Raw genomic sequence first — 21,106 nt, 5'->3', positions numbered from 1 at the left:
AGATTGCAGTGAGTCAAGATCATGCCACTGCACTCCAGCTTGAGTGACAGATCAAGACTCCGTCTCACAAAAAAAAAAAAAAAAAAAAAGGACATCACCTATTATGTACCCATAAGAATTAAAATTATAAAAAGAGGGCATCAGCAGCCTCAGGAGGTGATGTGTCTCTGGTCGGCGCACCTCAAGAGATGCTGCGTTTGTCTCACATCACCATGTGAGATAAAGTAGCAAAGGTAAGAAGCCACGTGTGCTCACTGCTGCTTGCCAGCAAAATTTCACAAAGTTCACAAAGCCTCTGACTGTGAAAACGTGCAGCTCTCCAGAGGAATGCTGTGAAGACAAAACAGCATAGAGACAAAACTTAGAATAGCCATAGTAAAATCTGATGAAAGTTTTCAATTGACAAAGAAATGTAGTTATTTTTTATGACATGTAGCATTTTAAGTTAAGAACAAGAACCACAGCTGACAGCATCCTATCGGGACCCACGTCTCTTGCCTGAGTCACTATTTCTCAAAAGATGAATGACCCTAATCCTTGCCTTTTTCTGCACATAAGATAACATCTGATGCAGTTAATCATTATGCTTCTGTAAACTATAACTAGATATACCCTTCCACCCAGGCTTTGATGTGATTGTACATGTGCTGAATCTTCATACCTGCATATAAACTGTGAACACAGTTCACAGCTTTGGAGGTATCCAGCAGAACCTCTCTGAAAGACTCCCCCCCGGGCTGTCGTCCTCAGTAAGACTTCTGAATAAAACCAATTTGAACTCTTTAAAAGCTGATGTTTATTTCTTTAGAAGGCAGTTGGCTACTGGGAGGCACAAAGCATGACCACAGCTGAGTCAGCCAGCAGTGACTTGGATGAAGACCGCACTTTGTCGTGGGTGTCCCTGGACTTGCCTTGTCTCTGAGTGCAAGCAAATCCCCTCCCCTCCACCTGCTTTTCCTGGGGCCAGGTCGCCTCTCAGCACAATCTGCTTTCCCATGTGGCTCCTGGATCACTTGCAAATAGCTCCACATACATTCAAGTCAAATGTGTCAAGAGCCCCTGCACGCCCATTTCTCTCATTAGGAAAAAAAACACAAGAGCACTAGAGTGATTCTGGGGTGATTGCTCTGGTTTCCCTGGAATCCTGGAGGCTCAATTATGGTCTCTTGGATTGGATGGCTTCTGGCCTGCCAAAGGGAGGAACAGTATCTTCCCTGCAGTTTAAGATTCTGCTGGGAGGCCAGAAACCAGCTGAGGGTTCACTCCTTAAGAGTTAGGAGTGCAGTTCACTGCATCAGAGTGAAAATCTTGGGAAAATATATTTTTTTCAAGATTTTTTATTAAATTAAGTTCTGGGGTACATGTGCAGATTGTTGCAGCCATAAAAAAGGATGAGTTCATGTCCTTTGCAGGGACATGGATGGAACTGGAAACCATCATTCTTAGCAAACTGAAACAAGAACAGAAAACCAAACACCGCATGTTCTCATTCATAAGTGGATGTTGAACAATGAGAACACATGGGGCAATATCTTGGCTCCAGTGGTGTTAGCTGCACTCTTAAGCAAGACATTTCCTCTTGAAACTCAGATCTCCTCACTTAAGAAAGGAGTGAGTTGAATTGTATGCCCTTATAAGGCCTTTCCTGGTCTGGGATGTGTGTGTGTGTGTGTGTGTGTGTGTGTGCATGTGCACACCCATCCTCTTGAACCAAAGGAGACATAAGTGTTAAATTGGAAGGATATGTTTCAGATCCATCATTTTTTCTTGTAGAAATAGAACAACTCACTTTAAGTTTTCTAATTACCTCCTACATGTCACATTCTTTCTTCATCTTCAAGTCTGGATTGCTTCTCATGACTGAGGACCTGAAGCCATCTTTTGATTTCTTTAATTTGTAAAGCAACTTATTTTAAATGTTGAATGCTGATAGAAAAATCTTAAATAGCTTCATTACAGAGCCATCTTTTTTCTTATTCTGGCTGAGGAAATGGATCCATTTTGCTAAATGAGATTAATTTTTCAATATATAATAATAGGCATAAATGTCTATATATCTTAGCATATTAAAAGTGTCTTAAGCTTACCACTAATTAAACGTGTCCTAAGCTTACCACTAATTAGACTTGAAAAGAAAAGCCTAAATACAAGTGTAATTCATTTATTACCAGTTGGACGGATGAATAGTCACTGTGCAAGCGGCAGTTTTTGTTGGAACAAACGAGACTGTTTTAGAATGAAGGCATCACATCAGTCCAGGATGTCCAGGACTGTGGTTCCCTGCTTATTTGCACGCATGAATACACTCCTGGGCTATTAGCCTGAAGGATGTAACTGAGAGGAGGCTGATTGATGCTATGAGCTGCCACTGTTCTAAAAATGCCTTCAATAAATTCCTTCTCTGTTCTAGGATTGGACTGTTTAGGTGGCTATTACTTCATTCATATCTAAATATACTAACAGGCTCTAAAAGATTGGCAGGGAAAGCACTTGAAACCTGTGATTAAATTCCATATGTTAATTATTTAATTGGATAACAACATTACACTTTTATTTGCTGGAAAATCACAAATACACACTGATATTTACAAAAGTTTTTTCAGTTAAATTGCAATAAAAGAATATTGTAGGACAAAAAGGAAAAGGGGGATGGATCCTGCAGACTCGACATGGTCCATTCCTAAAGAATCTTCTGATTCGGCTGAAAGCCAGGATAGAAAAATAAATAAAAACACAATTATTATTATATTTATAGAAATGTAGACAACCAAAAATTCTTACTTGCTTGGCTTTGAAATGCATTCTGTAATTACAAAATTACACAATGCATTTCAAAGCCAAGTAAGTAAGAATTTTTCTAAATCAGAATTAACAAATAATTTTGCTTAGGCATATTACAGTACATTTGCATTTTCTTTTTTCTTTTTTTCTTTTTTTTTTTTTTTAACACTCAGGAAATGATTCGGTTCCAATGCAGCATTTTCTTTCTTTTCCTTTTAAGATGGAGTCTTGCTCTATTGCCCAGGCTGGAGTGCAGTGGTACCGTCTCTGTTCACTGCAACCTCCGCCTCTGGGGTTCACTTGACTCTTCTAGCTCAGCCTTCCGAGTAGCTGGGACTACAGGCATGTACCACCACACCTGGCTAATTTTTGTATTTTTGTAGAGCTGGGGTTTCGCCATGTTGGCCAGGGTGGTCTTGAACTTCTGGCCTCAGGTGATCCACCTACCTTGGGCTCCCAAAGTGCTGGGATTACAGGCGTGAACCACCGTGCTGGCCTGCATTTTGTGAGGGTACAATGATTGGGCTGAAGGTGGGTCTGCTGGGAGGTGATAGAAAGAAATATTGATTGAAACTTCAGTTGGAGAAACCAACAAATGATAAAAACAAGCAACTAATTCCTTCTCTACGCAAAATTAGGAATTGACCAAATAAGGATGGATCAGTCCCAAACCAGGTACTATTTGTATAGCTACTGCTTCACAATGAATCAGGAAGAAATGAGGACGTATACCTACAGTCACCACAAATGTATAATAATACAAACAGATTCAGAAGTTATATTTATGCAGTGCTAGGGTGCTATTTTGTGACATGCAGGGAAGACTGTCAACACTTGTAAGACCACCATAGGGATGCTGAGAGTCTTGGGGTCACAGAGACTCTGAGCTTAAAGTTCCCTGATCATAACTAAGAACAGGGATTCCTTTTTGTCTCACTGTAGACAGAGTACACTGTGAAGAGTTCAGGATCTTTAGTCCAAAGAACAGGGATGAAAAAGTGGGAGTATTTCTCTAATAAATCACAGTGGATGGGGTTTCTAGATAAACTCCCTCCAAATAAACTGTTCAATATCACTTCTCCATTCTTATCATGCGCACAGTTGAAAAACACATTCACAAATCATGACCTCAATGGGCTCTCCCAATGGTCCTGCAAGGTAGGCAGAGCAAGTATTTTCATCATTGCCATTTCATTAAAGCAAAACTGAGACACAGAGAGAAAACATCATAAGTTTAGGACATGAGTCTTAGAGTTAGTACCTGAACCCAGGACTTTAGATTCCAGGTAGAATTCCTTTTGTAAAAGAAGGTGTGCTCTAGAAAGTGGTTCAGTCCTTAGCAAAACACCCACTCAGATTTTGTTCATTGCCAGTGGCAACCACCACTTTTTTCTCTATCCTCTTCCGCTCTGACTCCAGAGCCCCTGACATCTTTTGCACTGACGTGTCAAAAACTGACACCTCAGGATTACCCATCTCCACCAAAATAAAGTAAGCTTTCAAGCATCAGTGGGAAAGTGATCTTTAGGTTCTTTCCTTTGAAATTACACCATTGTGGGTAACCATATCAGGCTGGCTTGACTATAAGGTTTGTTCTCTTGAAGGCAAAATCCTAGAGAATGTCCTGGGAGGCAATAGGAGGTGGGTGGGAAAGTTCAATGTGATGGCTTTAACACTCCTCCCATGGTGCTGAAAACCCCGCACTGATAAACTTATTCTTACATTTCCATTGTGTCTAAGGGCCTTCTTCTATAGCCTTTTTTCTTTCTTCCTGAGACAGAGTCTCTCTCTGTTGCCCAGACTGGAGTACAGTGGAGCAATCTTGGTTCACTGCAACCTCTGACCCCCAGGTTCAAGCTATTTTCCTGCCTCAGCCTGCCGAGTAGGTGGGATTACAGGCATGTGCCACCACGCCTGGCTAATTTTATATTTTTAGTAGAGACAGGGTTTCACCATGTTGGCCACACTGGGTTGAACTCCTGACCTCAAGTGATCCACCTTCCTCAGCCCCCAAAGTGCTGGGGTTATAGGCATGAGCCATCATGCTCAGACTATAGCCTTTTGAGGTTCCTGCAGTGATAAGATACAGAATTAGGGAAGGTGGAGGATGAGCTATCTATATATCTGGAGATAGCTTGGGGACTCCAATAGCTTCTGCCATTTTGTTCTGTTCTGTTTTTTGTTTTTTGTTTTTTTTTTTTAACGTTCTTTGATTGTAATCAAATCAAATGTTTTTGATTACAGTAGGTAGTCAGTAAATGTCAGCTCCCACTGTCCCCGTCTAATCTCACTGGTGTAGTTTGCACACAGTCGATGTTCAGTCCATGTCAGTTGCTGCTCCTTATGTCTAATCTTGCTGGGATTGTGCACACAGCAGGTGTTGAGCAGATATCAGTAAATGTCAGCTGTTGTGGTTCATGTCTAGTCTCATTGCATGTTATGACTTTGCAGCATTCAGCTTCTTGAGGGCACTGGGGAGACATGAGCACAGATGTCGTTTCCCATGCAGCCTGTGAACTTCGTTGATGGTGGGTAATGCTCTGAGTACTGGACTGGGGTTTTCAATTGTGTGACACCAGTGGGTCACTTCAGCCTGATACAGTCCACCTCTTCCGTGGCAGGCACCCCGTTCGTCTTAAGGTCAAGGTCGGCACTGGACTTGCTCCCCCGCTGGGAGGGACGCCAGTGCAGCAGCATCATCTTCTTGAAATACTTCATGGTGTTGTTCTTGACCGTCACGAAGCACACGGTGTTGATCATGCTGTTGCTCATGGCGATGCACTCAACCACGTAGAAGGCAGTGAGGTAGTGCTTTTCCTTTACGAACACGGTGGGGAAGAAGTCGCGTACGATGGTGAAACCATAGAAGGGTGCCCAGCATAGCACGTAGGCCATGAGGATGCACATGAGCACCAGGACTGTCTTCCTGCGGCAGCGCAGCCGCTTACGGATCTGCTCTGTCTGGAACCCAGGGACTGCCTTGAACCAGAGCTCCTGGGAAATCCTGGCGTAGCACAGGGTCATGGTGACCACAGGACCCACGAACTCCACACCAAAGATGAAGAGGAAGTAGGACTTGTAGTAGAGCTGCTGATCCACGGGCCAGATCTGGCCACAGAAGATCTTCTCCTGGCTCTTGACAATAAAGAGGACGGTTTCTGTTGCAAAGTAGGCTGATGGGATGGCAATGAGAATGGATACCATCCAGACCAAGGCGATCAGGAAGGAGGCCGTTTGATAATTCATCCTTGGTTTCAAGGGGTGAACGATGGCAAGATACCTGGTGGGGGAGGGAAGCCAACAGTAGTAATAATGGATGCTTGGAAACGTTAGTTTTTAACTAACCCTAAACATACACTAAAGCAGACATAGTGGGGCAATGAGTCCTCATGTACCTGTTATCCAGCTTTAACAAGCTTCATCTTATTTTAGCAATATCATTTGGAGTAGTGGAGTATTTTGGTGAAGACAGCACAGGCTTTGGGTCAAACAGGCTGAATAAATTCTGGTTTTTCCCTGGACTGGCTTTGGGGTCTAGGATGAATTATCCAATCTCTCTGAGCTTCATTTCCTCAAATGCAACCTGGGATAAGAGGACACCTACTTTGCAGGGCTACTGTGAACATTAAATGCAGTAATTTTTGTAAAATGCTTTGTGTATAGTAGGTATTCAATAAATACTTGTGGCCTGTTACTGTTCTTAAGCATCCTATTATACCACCTTGGGTTTCCATCTTGCCATTCTTCCCAAGAACATATAATACTCTCAAAGCTCTTCATTTCAAATACCTCATGGTTTAGATGAAGGAAAGGCTTGTGCCCCACAGAAAGAGGTGGGGGACCTTCTCAGGGCAATGGGTAAGAACTTGCTTCCCCTCCCATGAGCTGTCATCCTGCATTTCAGAGGCAGGAGATTCAAGGTGGTCTTATGGTGGAATCTAAGGACTCTAATGAAAAGTAAACGCCTTGTCCAAGCTTACATCATGCAGGGACCAGAATCCAGGCTCTTGATACAAAGCTTATGCTCCTACCTCCCTGGGCCATCTTGTGCTCAAGTGAGAAGGTATGTGAAGTCACCTTGACACCATAATTCTTGCTCTTTCCAATGAGCCACACTATCTGGGAGAGAAACTGGAGTCCTTTGTGGGAAGTGAGCTCATTTGTGTGGGCTGCATACTTTCTTTCCAGGGACACCTAATGACACCTATTTAGACACTTGGTGCCCTGGCATCATTTCTGTGCATCTTATGGTTGGGGTAGGAGAAGAATGCTTTGGGATGAGGTAGATGCAGACAAGAGGCATGAAGGACAGGGAGGAAACAAATCAACCCTAGAAATGAACGTGTGCTTCCTACCTGGAGCTTGAGTCAGGTGAGAACAAGAGCCGGATGCTGCCTGTAGGAAATTCTATCCCACTTGCCTTTCCTTTGTGACCCTTTAGCCACCCTTTCCAAGTCTCTGACTGGACTAAGAAGGCCTTCTGTCATGTTATTTCTTCCTGTCCCTGCCAATATTTCTGCCACAAAGTTGTTTTATCTTCTCTTGTGTACCCCCTGCCTGCTAGTGGCTCTGATCCATTGAATTCCGTTAGAGGAGATACCAAAGCAGCATGACTCTCCCCAACTTTTGACTTTCTGAAGATCTGGGATGAAGGTGGATCCTCCCCCAACCACTGGCTGCACCCTAGCTAGGTATATCAATATGCACAGTGGTTGCTGGGGTTCTTCACCCATGCATGTGACCTGGCCTTGCCAAATTAACCTGCATGACCTGCCTGCGTGGTACAAGGCTCACAGGGGCTGGAGAATGGAACAAATGGTCAGGCCCATTCTTGATGGGGCAGGGACATCTCACAATCCCTATCTTTCCGTGATGACTCAGTGAATTAGTCTTCTATTGCTGCTGTAACAAATTACCACAAATGTAGTGGCTTGAAACAACCCAAATGTATTGTCTTATAGTTTTGGAGGTAAAAAATTTGACATAGTTTTCACCGTGCTAAAATCAAGATGTTGGCAAGGCAGCATTTCTTTCTGGAGGTGCTGATGGGGAGAATATGTTTTTGTTGCCTTTACTAGGGATTTCAGCATGCCAGGGCTGGTGACTTCTTCCCTGTTCAAAGCCAGCAAGGGCCAATCAAATTTCTCTCATTGTATGACTGACACAGACTCTTCTGCCTCCCTCTTCTACAGTTAAAGATCTTTCTGATTTCATTGGGCCCACCCAGATAAGCCAGTATAATTTCTGTATTTTAAGATCAGCTGATTAGCAACCTTAATTCCATCTGCTACCTTAATTCCCCTTTGGCATGTAATGTAACATGTTGACAGATTCTGGGGATTAGGATGTGGTTATCCTTGGGAGAGGGACATTATTCTGCCTCCCATACTGAGTCCAAAGCCTTTAGATAGGCAGAACTAATTCAGAACTTAAAAGCTCTCTCTCAATCTGGCTTTATCATGAAAAGTATTTCAATAACCCATGCCAAAGGGAATTTCCACACTCCTCCTTATTCTGTTGTCAGTTCCTAGTTCTCATTCTTTTTCCTCCAATAACATCTTCCTCACTGTAGGATGTTCCAAAATTCAGAGTTGTCATCAAATAAATCAGAAAGCAATAACATTGGCCTAGGAGTTATTCAGAAGACCTGGATTCCAGCTGTGTACCTGGAGTCAAACTGTGCACGTGGATAAATCACTTATGCTTGGGGGACTTAGTTTCTTTGTCTGTGAAGTGGGGATAATTAACATCACTGACAATCTCTAAGGCTTTTGGTCATGTTCTGAGAAGGTAAACATACATAAGGGCTGTTGAAAGCTATTGCACATTGCTTAAACTAATCATTTCCTGTGACTCATTCATTGGCAAGAGGAATCTCTGCAAGGTCTTTGTTTTCATCTGTCTGCTTGAATGTTTCTTGAGGCCAATCCTTTCCTTCTAGTATTTCTATGACTTGAAATAGCACCTCTTCTGGGGCCCTCTCTAGATGGAGCTGCCTGTGGCATATGGAAACAGCATTGGATGGCCCTTCTGATATTTCTGTGTAGCAGGACAGAGAGACCTGTGCTTCTCCCACCCTACTTGTGTCAGGGTACACAGGCCTATCTAATTCTGGGATTGACTCTGCCCACTGATAAAAGCCCCCTTCTCCAAAATCAGCATCATCCAGGCAAAGGTGAGAGTTTGGCTATTCATCTTTCTTACCGTTTTACTGTGTTTTTTTCAATTAGTTTAGAAGCTGATTGGAGAAGAGGATCCTTACCCTTTCTCCCTGTCCTACCACCTGCCACCTGTACAGCATTTCCAGAGCAACCCTCATCAATGACTTATGGGGAGCTGGGATATTTATACCTCCCACCTCTGGAAGAACTCTCTGTAGAGCTGTGGTCTACTCTGGCTCCAAGAGTCCCTCAGCAGGATATGTGCTAATTGCCCACAGTGAAAGCTTGTTTAAGTACTTCTTGGTTGTCACCTGCACATAAATCTTTGTCTTAGAGTCTGATTTGGGTGTAACTCAAGCTAAGACACAGGTGTAAGTCCCTGTGCTAGGTACTGTGGAGAAAGATAGAACACATAGTTACTGTGCTTAAAACAAATTGTCTTTTGGAAAATACTATCAGTATTTCCATACATAGCATGAATTTAGAAAGACAGCAAATTAAATATGGGTATCAGATTACAAGGGCCCTGGAATGCTAGGCTCAGGATTTGATATGTATTCCGTAAGCACTTGGATTTCTAGACATTTTGTAAGTAATGAAATGTCTAGGAAGATCCATCAGTGGTGGCATTCCTATGCTTCCTATGAATAAGTATAGACTTCAGGGAACAGTCAGGAGCCCCTGAGGAGTGAAAAGACAGGTTAGTAGAGTATTACAACGGTCCAGCTATGACCTTCTAAGAGATGAAGCTGGAGGGTGAGCTGCCTGGACTTGCTGCATGTCTGAACACATGGGGTGGGATGAGTGGAGGTAGGACAGGGAAAAAGGGTAAGGATGATGGTAACTTTTCCCTGCTTGGATGGCTGAGAGGATGGAGGAGCTGCTGAGGGAGCTGCAGGCTGACTAGGGGCAGAGTTGGTTTGGGGTAGAAAAGGACCCACTCTGTTGTCTATGTTGTCGTAACAAGGCGATTGCTTCCAAGAAACTCCAATGTTCCAAAAAACGAAACCAAATTAAACCAGCATTATAAAGGCAAAGGTTTCCATGGGACAAGGGAGATGGGAACAGTACTCACTCTCTGTGGTGGTTAATACTGAGTGCCAACTTGATTGGACTGAAGGATACAAAGTATTGATCCTGGGTGTGTCTGTGAGGGCATTGCCAAAGGAGATTAACACTGGAGTCAGTGGGCTGGGAAAGGCAGACCCCCCTTAATCTGGGTGGTCATAATCTAATCAGCTGCCAGCTCAGCTAGAATATAAGCAGGCAGAAAAATGTGAAAAGAGACCTCAGCCTAGCCTCCCAGCCTACATCTTTCTCCTATGCTGGATGCCTCCTGCCCTCCAACACTGGACTCCAAGTTCTTTAGTTTTGGAACTCGGACTGGCTCTCCTCCTTAGTCTGCAGATGTCCTATTGTGGGACCTTGTGATTATGTGAGTTAATACTTTAAACTCCCATACATATATATTTCATCAGTTCAAGGGTTTCCCATTCAAGAAGCTGGGGTGGAGCCCAGAAATCTGATGTTGTATCTTTCTGTCTTTTTTTTTTGTTTGTTTTTTGTTCTTGAGATGGAGTTTTGTTCTTGTTACCCAGACTGGAGTGCGATGACACAGCCTTGGCTCACTGCAACGTTTGCCTCCTGGGTTCAATCAATTCTCCTGCCTCAGCCTCCCAGGTAGCTGGGATTACAGGCACTCACCACCATGCCCAGCTAATTTTTGTATTTTTAGTAGAGACGGGGTTTCACCATGTTGGCCAGGCTGGTCTCAAACTCCTGACTTCAGGTGATCTGCCTGTCTTGGCCTCCCACAGTGCTGGGATTACAGGTGTGAGCCACCACACCCAGCCTGACTTTGTAACTGTCTATCAAATAATACTTCTGCACCATTTTCCCTGGATAATTTTGTGCAGTTGTTTGATAGGTACACATTTCATAAAGGCTTGTTTCAGGGGTGGAGTCTCAGAGTTGTTAAAAAGTTGTTCTTCCTGCAGGAATTATGTTATGCAAAGGAAGGAGGATGCCTCCTACACCTGTCTGTGTATTTTATTACCAAAATGAAAAATATTAAAGTGGTTGATTAAAGAGAACAAACCTGAACAGCACTGAGAACAAGCAAGGGAAAAACTGAAGAGTTGAAAAGATGAAAGGAAAAAAGATGACTAAGTAGATCATCCAAATGAGCACAGCTTACAGTGGTGGACAGAAACCAAGAGAAGGTGACAATTGTCTCCTTGAACAGAGCCAGTGATGGCCCCATGCTGGCCTGCAACTGTTCACATAAACAAAACATGTGTAAGGTTTGTCATAAACCTCTATTATGTATTTTACTTTATAAATTTAAAATAAAGCAAGGGCTGGTGAGGAGGAATAAGTTCTGGTGTTCTACAGCACTATAGGGTGAATATAACTAACACAATTCATTATATAATTTCCAAATAGCCAGAAGAGTGGATTTTGAATGTTTCCAACACAAAAAAATGATAAACATTTGAGGTGATGGATATGCTAATTAACTTGATTGATCATTACACATTTGCATACATGCATCAAAATATCACTCTGTACCCCATAAGTATATACAATTACTACATGTCAATTAAAAAGAATAAATGCCAAAAATAAAATAAAATAATAAATACATAAAAGAAAGGAAAAAATAAAATAGAGCAAGGACTTCTGGAATATCTTATGCAAACGTATGCAAATGAGCACACCAATATATACAGAAAAGCAAAAGCAAGCATGTCTTTTCCTGTTTTGCATAAATGAACCCTGTTATCTCATTTTAAAATCAGCTCTGCAACAAAGTCTACCAGAAGCAAGAGCACATACGGTATGATTTCTTTTTTAAGAACAGGTGAAGCTGAACTGTAATGATAGAAGTCAGATTAGTGGTTTCCTGGTGGGGAGGATTGACTGGTGAGGAGCAGAGAAGATTCTCTAGGTGATGTAAATGTTACATCTCCACCTGGATGGTGGCTATAGGAAAAGCTTGGTACATGTTTTCCTGTCTGGAAGCTGCCCTTGTTAACACTCATGTGGCTTCTAGGTAGTAGCTGCCTGCCCTGTCTGCTTTCCCTTTTTGTTGATCCCACATACTGTCATCTGGCATGCCTGTATCGAAGCAAGTGTGGTATCTGGGGGCATGGCTCAGAGATGGGCCTTTCAGCAGCCTCAGTCTTGCTCACATTTGGAGAAGTAAGAATACACCTGGAGAATTAAGACCTCCTTTTGCCCTCCATAGATTGGTTAGCATTTCTACCTGGAGCAATGCCAGCCTGTCAGAGCCCAAGTGAAGAAAGAGACAGCCTGGTTCAGCCCCATCACTCACCCCACCCACCATCCTCACCTGTCAATGGCGATGGCCAGCAAGGCATTGGTGGAGACGTAGAGGGAGACGGTGCGCAGGTAGTTGACAGAGGCACAGAGCACGTGGCCATGCTCCCAAGAGAGCTGCCGGACCACATAGTAGTCCATCTCAAAGGGGCAGCAGATGATGGCCACCAGGAAGTCGGAGATGGCCAGGTTGGCAATGAGCAGATTGGTGAGGTTGCGCAGCTTCTTATAGCGGGTGAGGGCAGCGATAAAGACAAAGTTACCGACACCACAGACCAGCATGATGCCTGCCAGTGCAATGCCGATGACAATCTTGGCTGCAAAGAAGGTCCGGGTCTTGGTCATGTCCTCATCCTCATCCATAGGGAGGTCGTAATCACCATAACTGAAGTTGAAGGAGAGGGAGGAGGCATGGTCTTGGGGTGGATTAAAGTTGGGTGCAAAACTGGTGCTTCCATTCTGGACTGCCATGGTGACGCCTGCAAGAAAAGTGGTGTGAGGGAGGTGCAAGGGGTAGGGGTGCAGACCTCCTGCTCTCTCGGGGTCGGTGAGCCTAGCACCCTGCCCACATCCTTGGGGAGACTTGAGTCACCATCCTGGATCCTGGAAGGAGGCACAGCCAGTGGACAGCATGCAGGAGAATATCTGGTCACATTCCCCGAGTTCCCCAGGTATAGGCCAACCAGACCCACTGCCTACCCAGATGGAACTACCCAGGATGCTAGGAGAGGAGACCATAGATTTGTAAGCTGGGAAGCCTTCTATAGCTGCCCAGCTGCCGGGAAGGATAGCATAGGATGGATCAAACTCTCTAAAACTCTCAAGAAGAACGTGCACCTTTGCCCTTTGCCCAGGGGCCAGGGCCTCTCTGTCTGCCCAGTCACATCCTCCAGCTTCCCATGCATCAGCTCCTACAGGGGCTTCTGGAACTCTTCCAAGGCTGCTCCCAGGTGCTGGCCCGGCTCCTACAGCAGTTGCAATGTTGTGGCACCTGTTGGCCAGGGACAATGAAGCAGGACGGCCAGGACACTGCAGGGTCTTCTCTCCAAAAGCAGGACATCACTCCCTCTGTACTGACCAAGCCACAGACTTGGAAATCATCAAGTCCATTTTCACATGGACAGACTGAGTCACCCTGGGCTAGTGATTTATGTTCTCCGAGTCCTAATCTTCCTGTAAACCCAATTCTTGCTGCCCAGTCCAGTGCCTGGTGCATAATGTGGGCTGGACAGGAATCTGTTGAGTGCATGACCAGGATGCTGTAGGTGGAGGAGGCTGCATTGGCGGGGGGGGGGGGGGGGAGTGGAATTCCCCTCTTGCTCCCCTGTTCTTAGGGAATGAGCTCCAGAAAGAAATCCTCTGTCCGCCTTCCCCCACCACTCCCACTCCTTTGGATCTGCTCCTTGACCTCCTTCACTTGGCTCTAGTTCTCCACCCAGAGTCAACCCTGCCTGAAAGACACCAATTATGTCACCAAGATCTCAAAATAGGGAAAATAGTCTCTGAAGCCCTGAGCCTGGAGGAGATAGGGCACCCCAGGGTGCAAGGCTGCACCGAGGGGCTGGAAAAAGAACCCAGACCCCAACACCCACAGAAAGGGGCCCTGGCTGTCCAACTGTGAGTGGCCTTCCCCTCACCTCTCAGCACACCTGGAAACGACCTCATATGTGGGCGCCGCGGGGTGCTGCGTAGCAAGGAGAAGACCCAGATGGACAACGCATTTGGTCCACTCCTGCGAGAACAGAAGAACGCCGAGGGACAGGAACTGCACTCCAGTGAAAGACACGCTAACCTGGGATGCGCCCGCTAGCTCCTTTCCCAAGGTGAACACCTCCAAGAGGTGAGGTGCAAATCCCAGTGGCATCCACATCCGGAGGTGCCTTCCCTCCAGGTCGCCCCTCCGTCTCATGCGACACCCCAATCCCCGCAGCTTCTGCTCAGCCAGGGACCAAGAATCGGGAATCCTACCCCTCGTAGGCTTTCCAGTCCCCTAACCCAAGAGGAGAGGACGCGCGCCCGGGTTGGGATAGGTCCCGGGCGCATTTTCACAGATTGCACTACCCGTCCGGGAGCAACCCGTTCCAGCAACCCCCTTCCAGCCCCATCAACGCGGCCGCACGATCGAGGTCTGGAGGCGACGCCCTAGCAGGGGCAGGAACCAAGTCACAAATTCAGGCTCCAGAAGCAAAGGCTGCGGTGGGTGGAGGATGCGGTGCGCGGGAATTTCCCCACGGACGCTTGCTATTCTGCACACCTTTCAGGAAGGTGCCCCTCTGCCTGCACCCTCCCCGGCGATGTAGAGCTCGCCCGAGAGCTCAGCTACGTGCTGGATCCCTCCGCCCGCGCCCGCACACCCCAGGCCCCGCTTACCGTCCCCTGCCCGGTCCTAGAGGGCCCAGAGGGTACAGTATCTCCAAAACCAACTCTCCTTCTTGGAGCCAGCCCCGACACATCTCGAGAGTGGCGAGAGGCAACGCAGCCAGAATGCCCCAGAGGAAAAAGTAGGCGTCGGAAGCCCTTTTCCAGCGACTCCCCCACCGCACCGATGGAGTCCCGGGACTGCACGGATCTGAGCCCTTACCTGCTTCGGCGCCTCCTTTCTGTGCGCTCTGCGGCCCCGGAAGCCGGATCGAGGGTAACAGGGTGGCTGGGTGCCGGCGGGCCGCTTGGTTTTCGCCTCCAGGACCGGGGCTTGCACTTGCAGAGCCGCTGCGTGGGTAATGTCCCTCTTTTTTCCTCGCCCTGGCGCGCTCCCTCGGCGCGTCGCGGTCTCTGGGTTCCAGCTGGAGTTGGCACTCGCCCCCGCAGCTCTTTCCTGTGGCGCCGACCTGTGAGCCCCTCCCCGCGCTCGACTCCGCCCCGGGGTCCCCGCCAGCCTCCGAACCGAGGCCGAGGGTGGGTGCCCAGCTCCCGCACCCCACCGCGTGCTCTCGGGCTGGTGCATCCAGGGCGCCGGGCACCGTAGCTCTGGCCTCCCTGACGCGGGTCCCGAGGCGGCGGGGGCCACCCCCTCAGGGATTTCAGCGTCTTCGCCTACAGTCTGAATAGGACCACAGTAGCCGGGTTTCGACCGTGCGCTTGGGAACAGCGAGCACCGCCCTCTGCCGCTAGCCGTGGCACGGCACCCGGGTATCGGGCGCAGGAGCGGAGCGTACTGTCTTCCGGAGGTGCCCAGTGCCAGCGTCCGCGCCTACTACAAGGGGACTCTTTCAAGGAAAGCCTGGCTCCGACGAGTGCAGTGTGGACCTTTTGGCGATGGCGGTGAAGGAGGCCCCCAGGAGGAAGCTGGGGATGGGGGCAGCTTGCCCTGCTCAAAGCTCCTGTAGTCCTCACTCAAACTTTGGGATGACCACTGCTATCAGATTCCAGGGCCATATCCCAGGAGTGCCTCAGCCCATCTGTCCCGAGAGTCTGGAGCCCTCCACTTTGCTTCTAACAGGCTCTAACTCCTCCCACGATCTCCCTGGTTAAACACAGGAAGTGCCCATTCAAATGACTGGTGCTCAGGACTCTGGGTGTACAGGATTGGACCTGTGGCAGGATCCTGAAGGTCTGAAAAGGTGTTCCCCATTGTTAAACCCCAGCCACCCAGCCAGCGGATAATTGGCAGGTCAGAATATAGACTCCTCTATGTCAGAGCTTCCCTTTTTTTTTTTTTTTTTTTTTTTTTCAAGGGAATCTGGAATTTGAGAACTTAAAAAATACTCTTTGGGTTTGTTAAAGCAAGATCTTTATTTTGGCTAAAGAGAACTTGTCTCAGACTGAACACAGTCCACAGGACTGCCAATTAAAAAATGTGTGGGTGAATGAACTTCGAATCTCTTTAGGTTGTGACGTTCTGTGATTCAGACTTTCCCACCTTAAGTGAAACTGACCCCACTCTCCTCCCCTCTTAGCATCTCTTCGGGCCTGATCAAAGGCTGGAGAGCCAGCTGTTTGCTTTCCTCCTGGGGAGGGGCTGCGATTGGGCAGGTGTTCTATAGGGTCAGGGCAAACTCCAGAGACAGAGGCAAAAGAGGCTCTGTTGCTCAAGGAAGATGATGAGGTAGCCAGTTACACGCCCTGGGCATATTCTTTGGCATAGCTCATGCTTTTCGACTTCAGCTAGAGGCTTCTCTGCTCATGGACCACACCTGCCCTATTCAATGGGGGCAAACAGACAGACCCCTGGGAACATCTGCCTGCTGGTGCTTTCATGGAATCCTCTAAGATGAGTTAAAGCACGGTTGCATCTACACAGATTTGGAGACCTGTAGATGTCGTTGTAGTAACTCCAAATACTGACCACCCTTGGCAGAGTAGGAGCTTTTTCTGGGAATGGACATGCCGTCCCCAGGGAGACAGTGGATGCTTAGAAAATGGTGCAACAGGCCGGGTGCGGTGGCTCATGCCTGTAATCTCAGCACTCTGGGAGACTGAGGCGGGTGGCTCATGAGGTCAGGAGATGGAAACCATCCTGGCTAACATGGTGAAACCCCATCTCTACTAAAAACACAAAGAATTAGCAGGGCGTGGTGGCGCACACCTGTAATCCCAGTTGCTCGGGAGACTGAGGCAGGAGAATCACTTGAACCCGCGATGTGGAGGTTGCAATGAGCCAAGATCGTGCCACTGTACTCCAGCTGGTGACAGAGCAAGACTGAGAGAGAGAGAGAGAGAGAGAAAGAGAGAGAGAGAGAAGGAGGGAAGGAAGGAAGGAAGGAAGGAAGAAGGAAAGAGAGAGAAAGAAAAATAAAGTGCTATTGGGATTTGTCTTGGTTTGGGTTTCAGGAGACTCCCAGACAGGTGGAGGGGAAGTGAGACAGAGAAGGGAGAAGGGCCCATACACTATATGCTAATAAGCAGGGTGCCACTGGGGCTCCTCCAGTTGACCTGCAGACCGTGTGGAACATGCCACATGGTTGCTCACAGTAGCACAGGGAGACTGGACATTCAGCCATCAATTTCTACCCCACCTCCCATGAACAGGGCCAGAATTTCCCTCCCTTTCAGGTTGTGTCCCAGTGTGGTGTAGAAAGTGCCTGGAACTGCATCTGCCAGTGAGTCCAGGAGAGCAGAGGCAATTCCAGGCAGGCGATCACTCTCACAGCTGCTGCAGGAGGGCAGCAGAGGGGCCTTCCTTTCCAGAGGTGGGCAAAAGCCCTACTTCCGCTGGAGTTCATAGACTGAACTGGGTGTGAACCCAGAGAAACTGGATCAGTTGAGTGGGATTTTGAGAGGGGCTGAAGACTTTGCATTAGGTACTTGGAGGTAACTTACAACCCCACTTGGGCTCACAAAGCTGGCGAGAACTGGGGAAGTGCAGATGACTTTGGTGAAAATTATTAACGGACTTCTCCTTCTAGTCAAAGAGGTGTCTCTAATTGCAAGCCCACAGTCTCTTCTCCTTATCTCTGAAAGAGACTTCTCTCTGAAGTCTTTCTGGTGAGAAACGCTTAGCTGAACTACAAGTGCTTAGGGAGGGGAAGAGGCCAAGGGGTGGAAAGAAAAGCCTTATAGACTGGAGTTGCTACAGAGCCTCAGGGGAGGGGTTTTCAACACACAACTGGACATGAGAAAAATGGATGAGGTAAGGATACTTTGATACAGGGCCAGAAGATTGTATATTGGAATCCACTTGGGAGACAAGAAGAATAAAAATTTAACAGGTGTAATATTTTGACAGTATTAAATCTGAATGGTTTCTATTGCTTCCCCCACAAATCCTAGTGCATGGCAGCCACTCCACTCGTATAAAGCCAGGAAATTGGAGTAGGTTAACACCACCTCAGAATAACATCTCTCAATGATACTCCCGAATAGGGAGGGTGGAATTGTTGGGTCAGCCTGAGATGGCCAGATAGAGCCACATCTAGGGATTCTTCTAAATGGGAGAGGGAATATGTGTCACTACTCAGAATATGTGTCCGTATGTGTATAAAGGGAGAGAGAGCTCAGGGTTTGTCAGGTAAATCTGATTTTCAGATAATTTTTTTAAATTACGTTTGCTATTTATTTATTTTTTGGAGGCAGGGTCTCAGTCTGTCACCCAAGCTGGAGTGCAGTAGCACAATCATAGCTCACTGTAGCCTCAAACTTAGGCTCAAGTGATCCTCCCACTTCAGCCTCCTGAGTAGCTGAGACTACAGCCTTGAGCCACTGAGCTTGACCCCCAAATTATTTTTTTATTTTTACTTTTTTCTTTGTCAGGGGCAGGGTCTCCCTGTGTCACCTAGACTGGAGTGCATTAGTGTGATTATAGCTCACTGCAGCCTGGCCTTTCCAGACTCAAGCAGTCTTTTAGCCTTGGCCTCCCTAATAGTTGGAAATACAGGTGCCTGCCACCACACTCAGCTTTTTATTATTTTTTTATTTTTATTTTTATTTTTGGAAAACAAACAAGAAATGAGGTCTTGCCATGTTGCCCAGGCTCGTCTTGAATTCCTAGGCTCAAATGATCTTCCCACCTCAGCCTCCCAAAATGCTAAGATTATACGCATGATTCACAGCACCTAGCCCCTAAATTACTTTTGATAATTGTTTTATGTTTCTTGAAAGTGACTCATTTCTAAGACAAAACCACATGGGTCTTCAGGTTTATAAAGGTTTTATATGTAAACTTTTTCAATTGTAAAGAAATTAATACAGATTTTCTGGAGCTTGATTTGCCAATAGATGTTAAAAAGCCATGAGGCTGGGCACAGTGGTTCATGCCTGTAATTCCAGCACTTTAGGAGGCCAAGATGAAAGGATCCTTTGGGGCCAGGAGTTTGAGAACAGCCTGGGCATCATAGTGAGACCCCCGTTTCTACAATTTATTTTTTTAAAAATTAACTGGTATGATGGTAAATACCTGTGGTCCCAACTTGCTTGGGAGGCTGAGGTGGAAGGATTGCTTGAGCCCAAAAGTTTGAGGCTACAATGAGCTATGATCATGCCACTGCTCTCCTGCCTGGACAACAGAGTAAGATCCTGTCTCAAAAAAAAAAAAAAAAAAAAAAAAAAAAAAAAAAAAAAAAAAAGTCTTAAAAAATATACCTCCCCTAATCTTTAATCTAGAAATTCGATTTTATAACTTTATTTTATGGTGATAACGAATGAAGCAGGTAAAGATTTCGCTACAAGGATATTGATTGTAGTATTGTTTAATAAGAAATTGAGAACAACCTGGATTTCTTACAACTTGGTTAAAATGTGATAAGAATGTCTTTTATGACATACCAGGCTCCCAGTTAAGTTTTTTTTTTTGGATCAGTAATAAATTCACATGATTCTAAAATCAACACACACACACAATTATGCATTGAAAAGTGTTGCTCTCGGCCGGGCGCAGTGGCTCAAGCTTGTAATCCCAGCACTTTGGGAGGCCAAGGCGGGTGGATCACAAGGTCGACAGATCGAGACCATCCTGGTCAACGTGGTGAAACCCCGTCTCTACTAAAAATACAAAAATTAGCTGGGCATGGTTGTGCATGCCTGTAATCCCAGCTACTCAGGAGGCTGAGGCAGGAGAATTGCCGGAACCCAGGAGGCGGAGGTTGCAGTGAGCCGAGATCGCGCCATTGCACTCCAGCCTGGGTAACAAGAGCGAAACTCCGCCTAAAAAAAAAAAAAAAAAAAAAGAAAAGAAAAGAAAAGTGTTGCTCTCACCCCGTACCCATCTATTTTGTTCCCCTTGACTCCCCTTATGAGTTCCCGTTGTATCCTTCCTGTGCTGCTTTTTGTAAACACAATGGCATATTCTCATTTATTCCCCTTTAAGAAGTTTCCATATAAATATATATAGAGCTTCTTTATTCTTTATTTTACAACTACAAAGTAGTCCACTGTGTGGATATACCACAGTTAATTTTTTTAAGGTCCCTTTTGCTGGACACATTGGTTTAATATTTTCAAGATATGCCTGTTAAACTACAAATTAGGTTGTTTCCAATTTTTAACTATTACAGTGCTGTAGTAAAAATGATATACATATAACAATGCTTCAAAGAATAACTCTGACATAATGTCTTTTTGTATATGTGCAAATACGTTTGGATGGCTAAATCCTAGATGTGGTATTGCTGAGTCAATGCTTTCGTGTAAATATTGTCGCACTTAACTTTTTAGGGGGTCTCACTATTCAGCAGTCTTTGGAGGGCAGAGGTTAATACCAGGGATGATCAATAATAAAATGCCAGCCAGGCATTGTGGCTCATACTTGTAATCCCAGTAAGTTTGGGAGGCTGAGGCAGGAGGATAGCATGAGCCTAGGAGTTCAAGACCAGCCTGGGCAACATAGTGAGACCCTGTCTCCACAACACACACCACACATGGTGGTGTGTGCCTGCAGTCTCAGCTACTTAGGAGGCTGAAGTGGAAGGATTGCTTGAGCTCAGGAGGTTGAGGCCTCAGTGAGCTATATCACACCACTGCACGCCCGTCTTGGCAACAGAGCAAGGCCCTGCTTCTTAAAAAAAGTGCAGTAATAAAATGTCTGTTGTGCTCACAGAGGCAATATTCAAGTGCCTGATTTCTCAGTAGTGCCTGTCTCTCACACAGGTCCTCAGTCCTTTTTTCTTCTACTTTTTCTTTTTCTTTCTTTCTTTCTCTTTTTTTTTTTTTTTTTTTTGAGATGGAGTTTCGCTCTTGTCACTCAGGTTGGAGTGCAGTGGTGAGGTCCAGACTCGGTCCAGGCTCATTGCAACCTCCACCTCCCAGGTTTAAGCGATTCTTTTGCCTCAGCCTCAAGAGTAGCTGGGATTACTGGTGCCTGCCACCGCACCCGGCTAATTTTTTGTATTTTTAGTAGAAACAGAGTTCCACCATGTTGCCAAGGCTGATCTCAGGCTGGTCTCAAACTC

The 21,106-nt window shown here is 46.1% G+C and overlaps 1 protein-coding gene across 1 annotated transcript; it reads right to left on the bottom strand.

Annotated features, from left to right (window-relative positions):
- Positions 1 to 2,844: 2,844 nt before the first annotated feature.
- PROKR2 (prokineticin receptor 2) lies at positions 2,845 to 15,104 on the bottom strand. Its single transcript, XM_003933222.3, has 3 exons — positions 14,866 to 15,104; positions 12,298 to 12,763; positions 2,845 to 6,061 (listed from the first exon to the last, which is right to left on the bottom strand). Exons 2-3 carry the CDS (start codon positions 12,753 to 12,755, stop codon positions 5,365 to 5,367), a joined length of 1,155 nt encoding a protein of 384 aa, XP_003933271.2. The 5' UTR covers positions 12,756 to 12,763; positions 14,866 to 15,104; the 3' UTR covers positions 2,845 to 5,364.
- Between the last annotated feature and the right edge of the window lie 6,002 nt (positions 15,105 to 21,106).

This window comes from Saimiri boliviensis, chromosome 9 (assembly GCF_048565385.1).
Source record: "Saimiri boliviensis isolate mSaiBol1 chromosome 9, mSaiBol1.pri, whole genome shotgun sequence".
Taxonomy (NCBI): domain Eukaryota; kingdom Metazoa; phylum Chordata; class Mammalia; order Primates; family Cebidae; genus Saimiri; species Saimiri boliviensis.
This window is presented reverse-complemented; position numbering and strand designations above follow the sequence as displayed.

Coding starts and splice junctions, on each gene's coding strand:
- PROKR2 (XM_003933222.3), bottom strand. CDS start 12,755: ATGGCAGTCCAGAATGGAAGCACCAGTTTTGCACCCAACTTTAATCCA. Junction 6,062..12,297: donor CTGGCCATCGCCATTGACAG/GTGAGGATGGTG, acceptor CTCCCCCACCAG/GTATCTTGCCATCGTTCACC.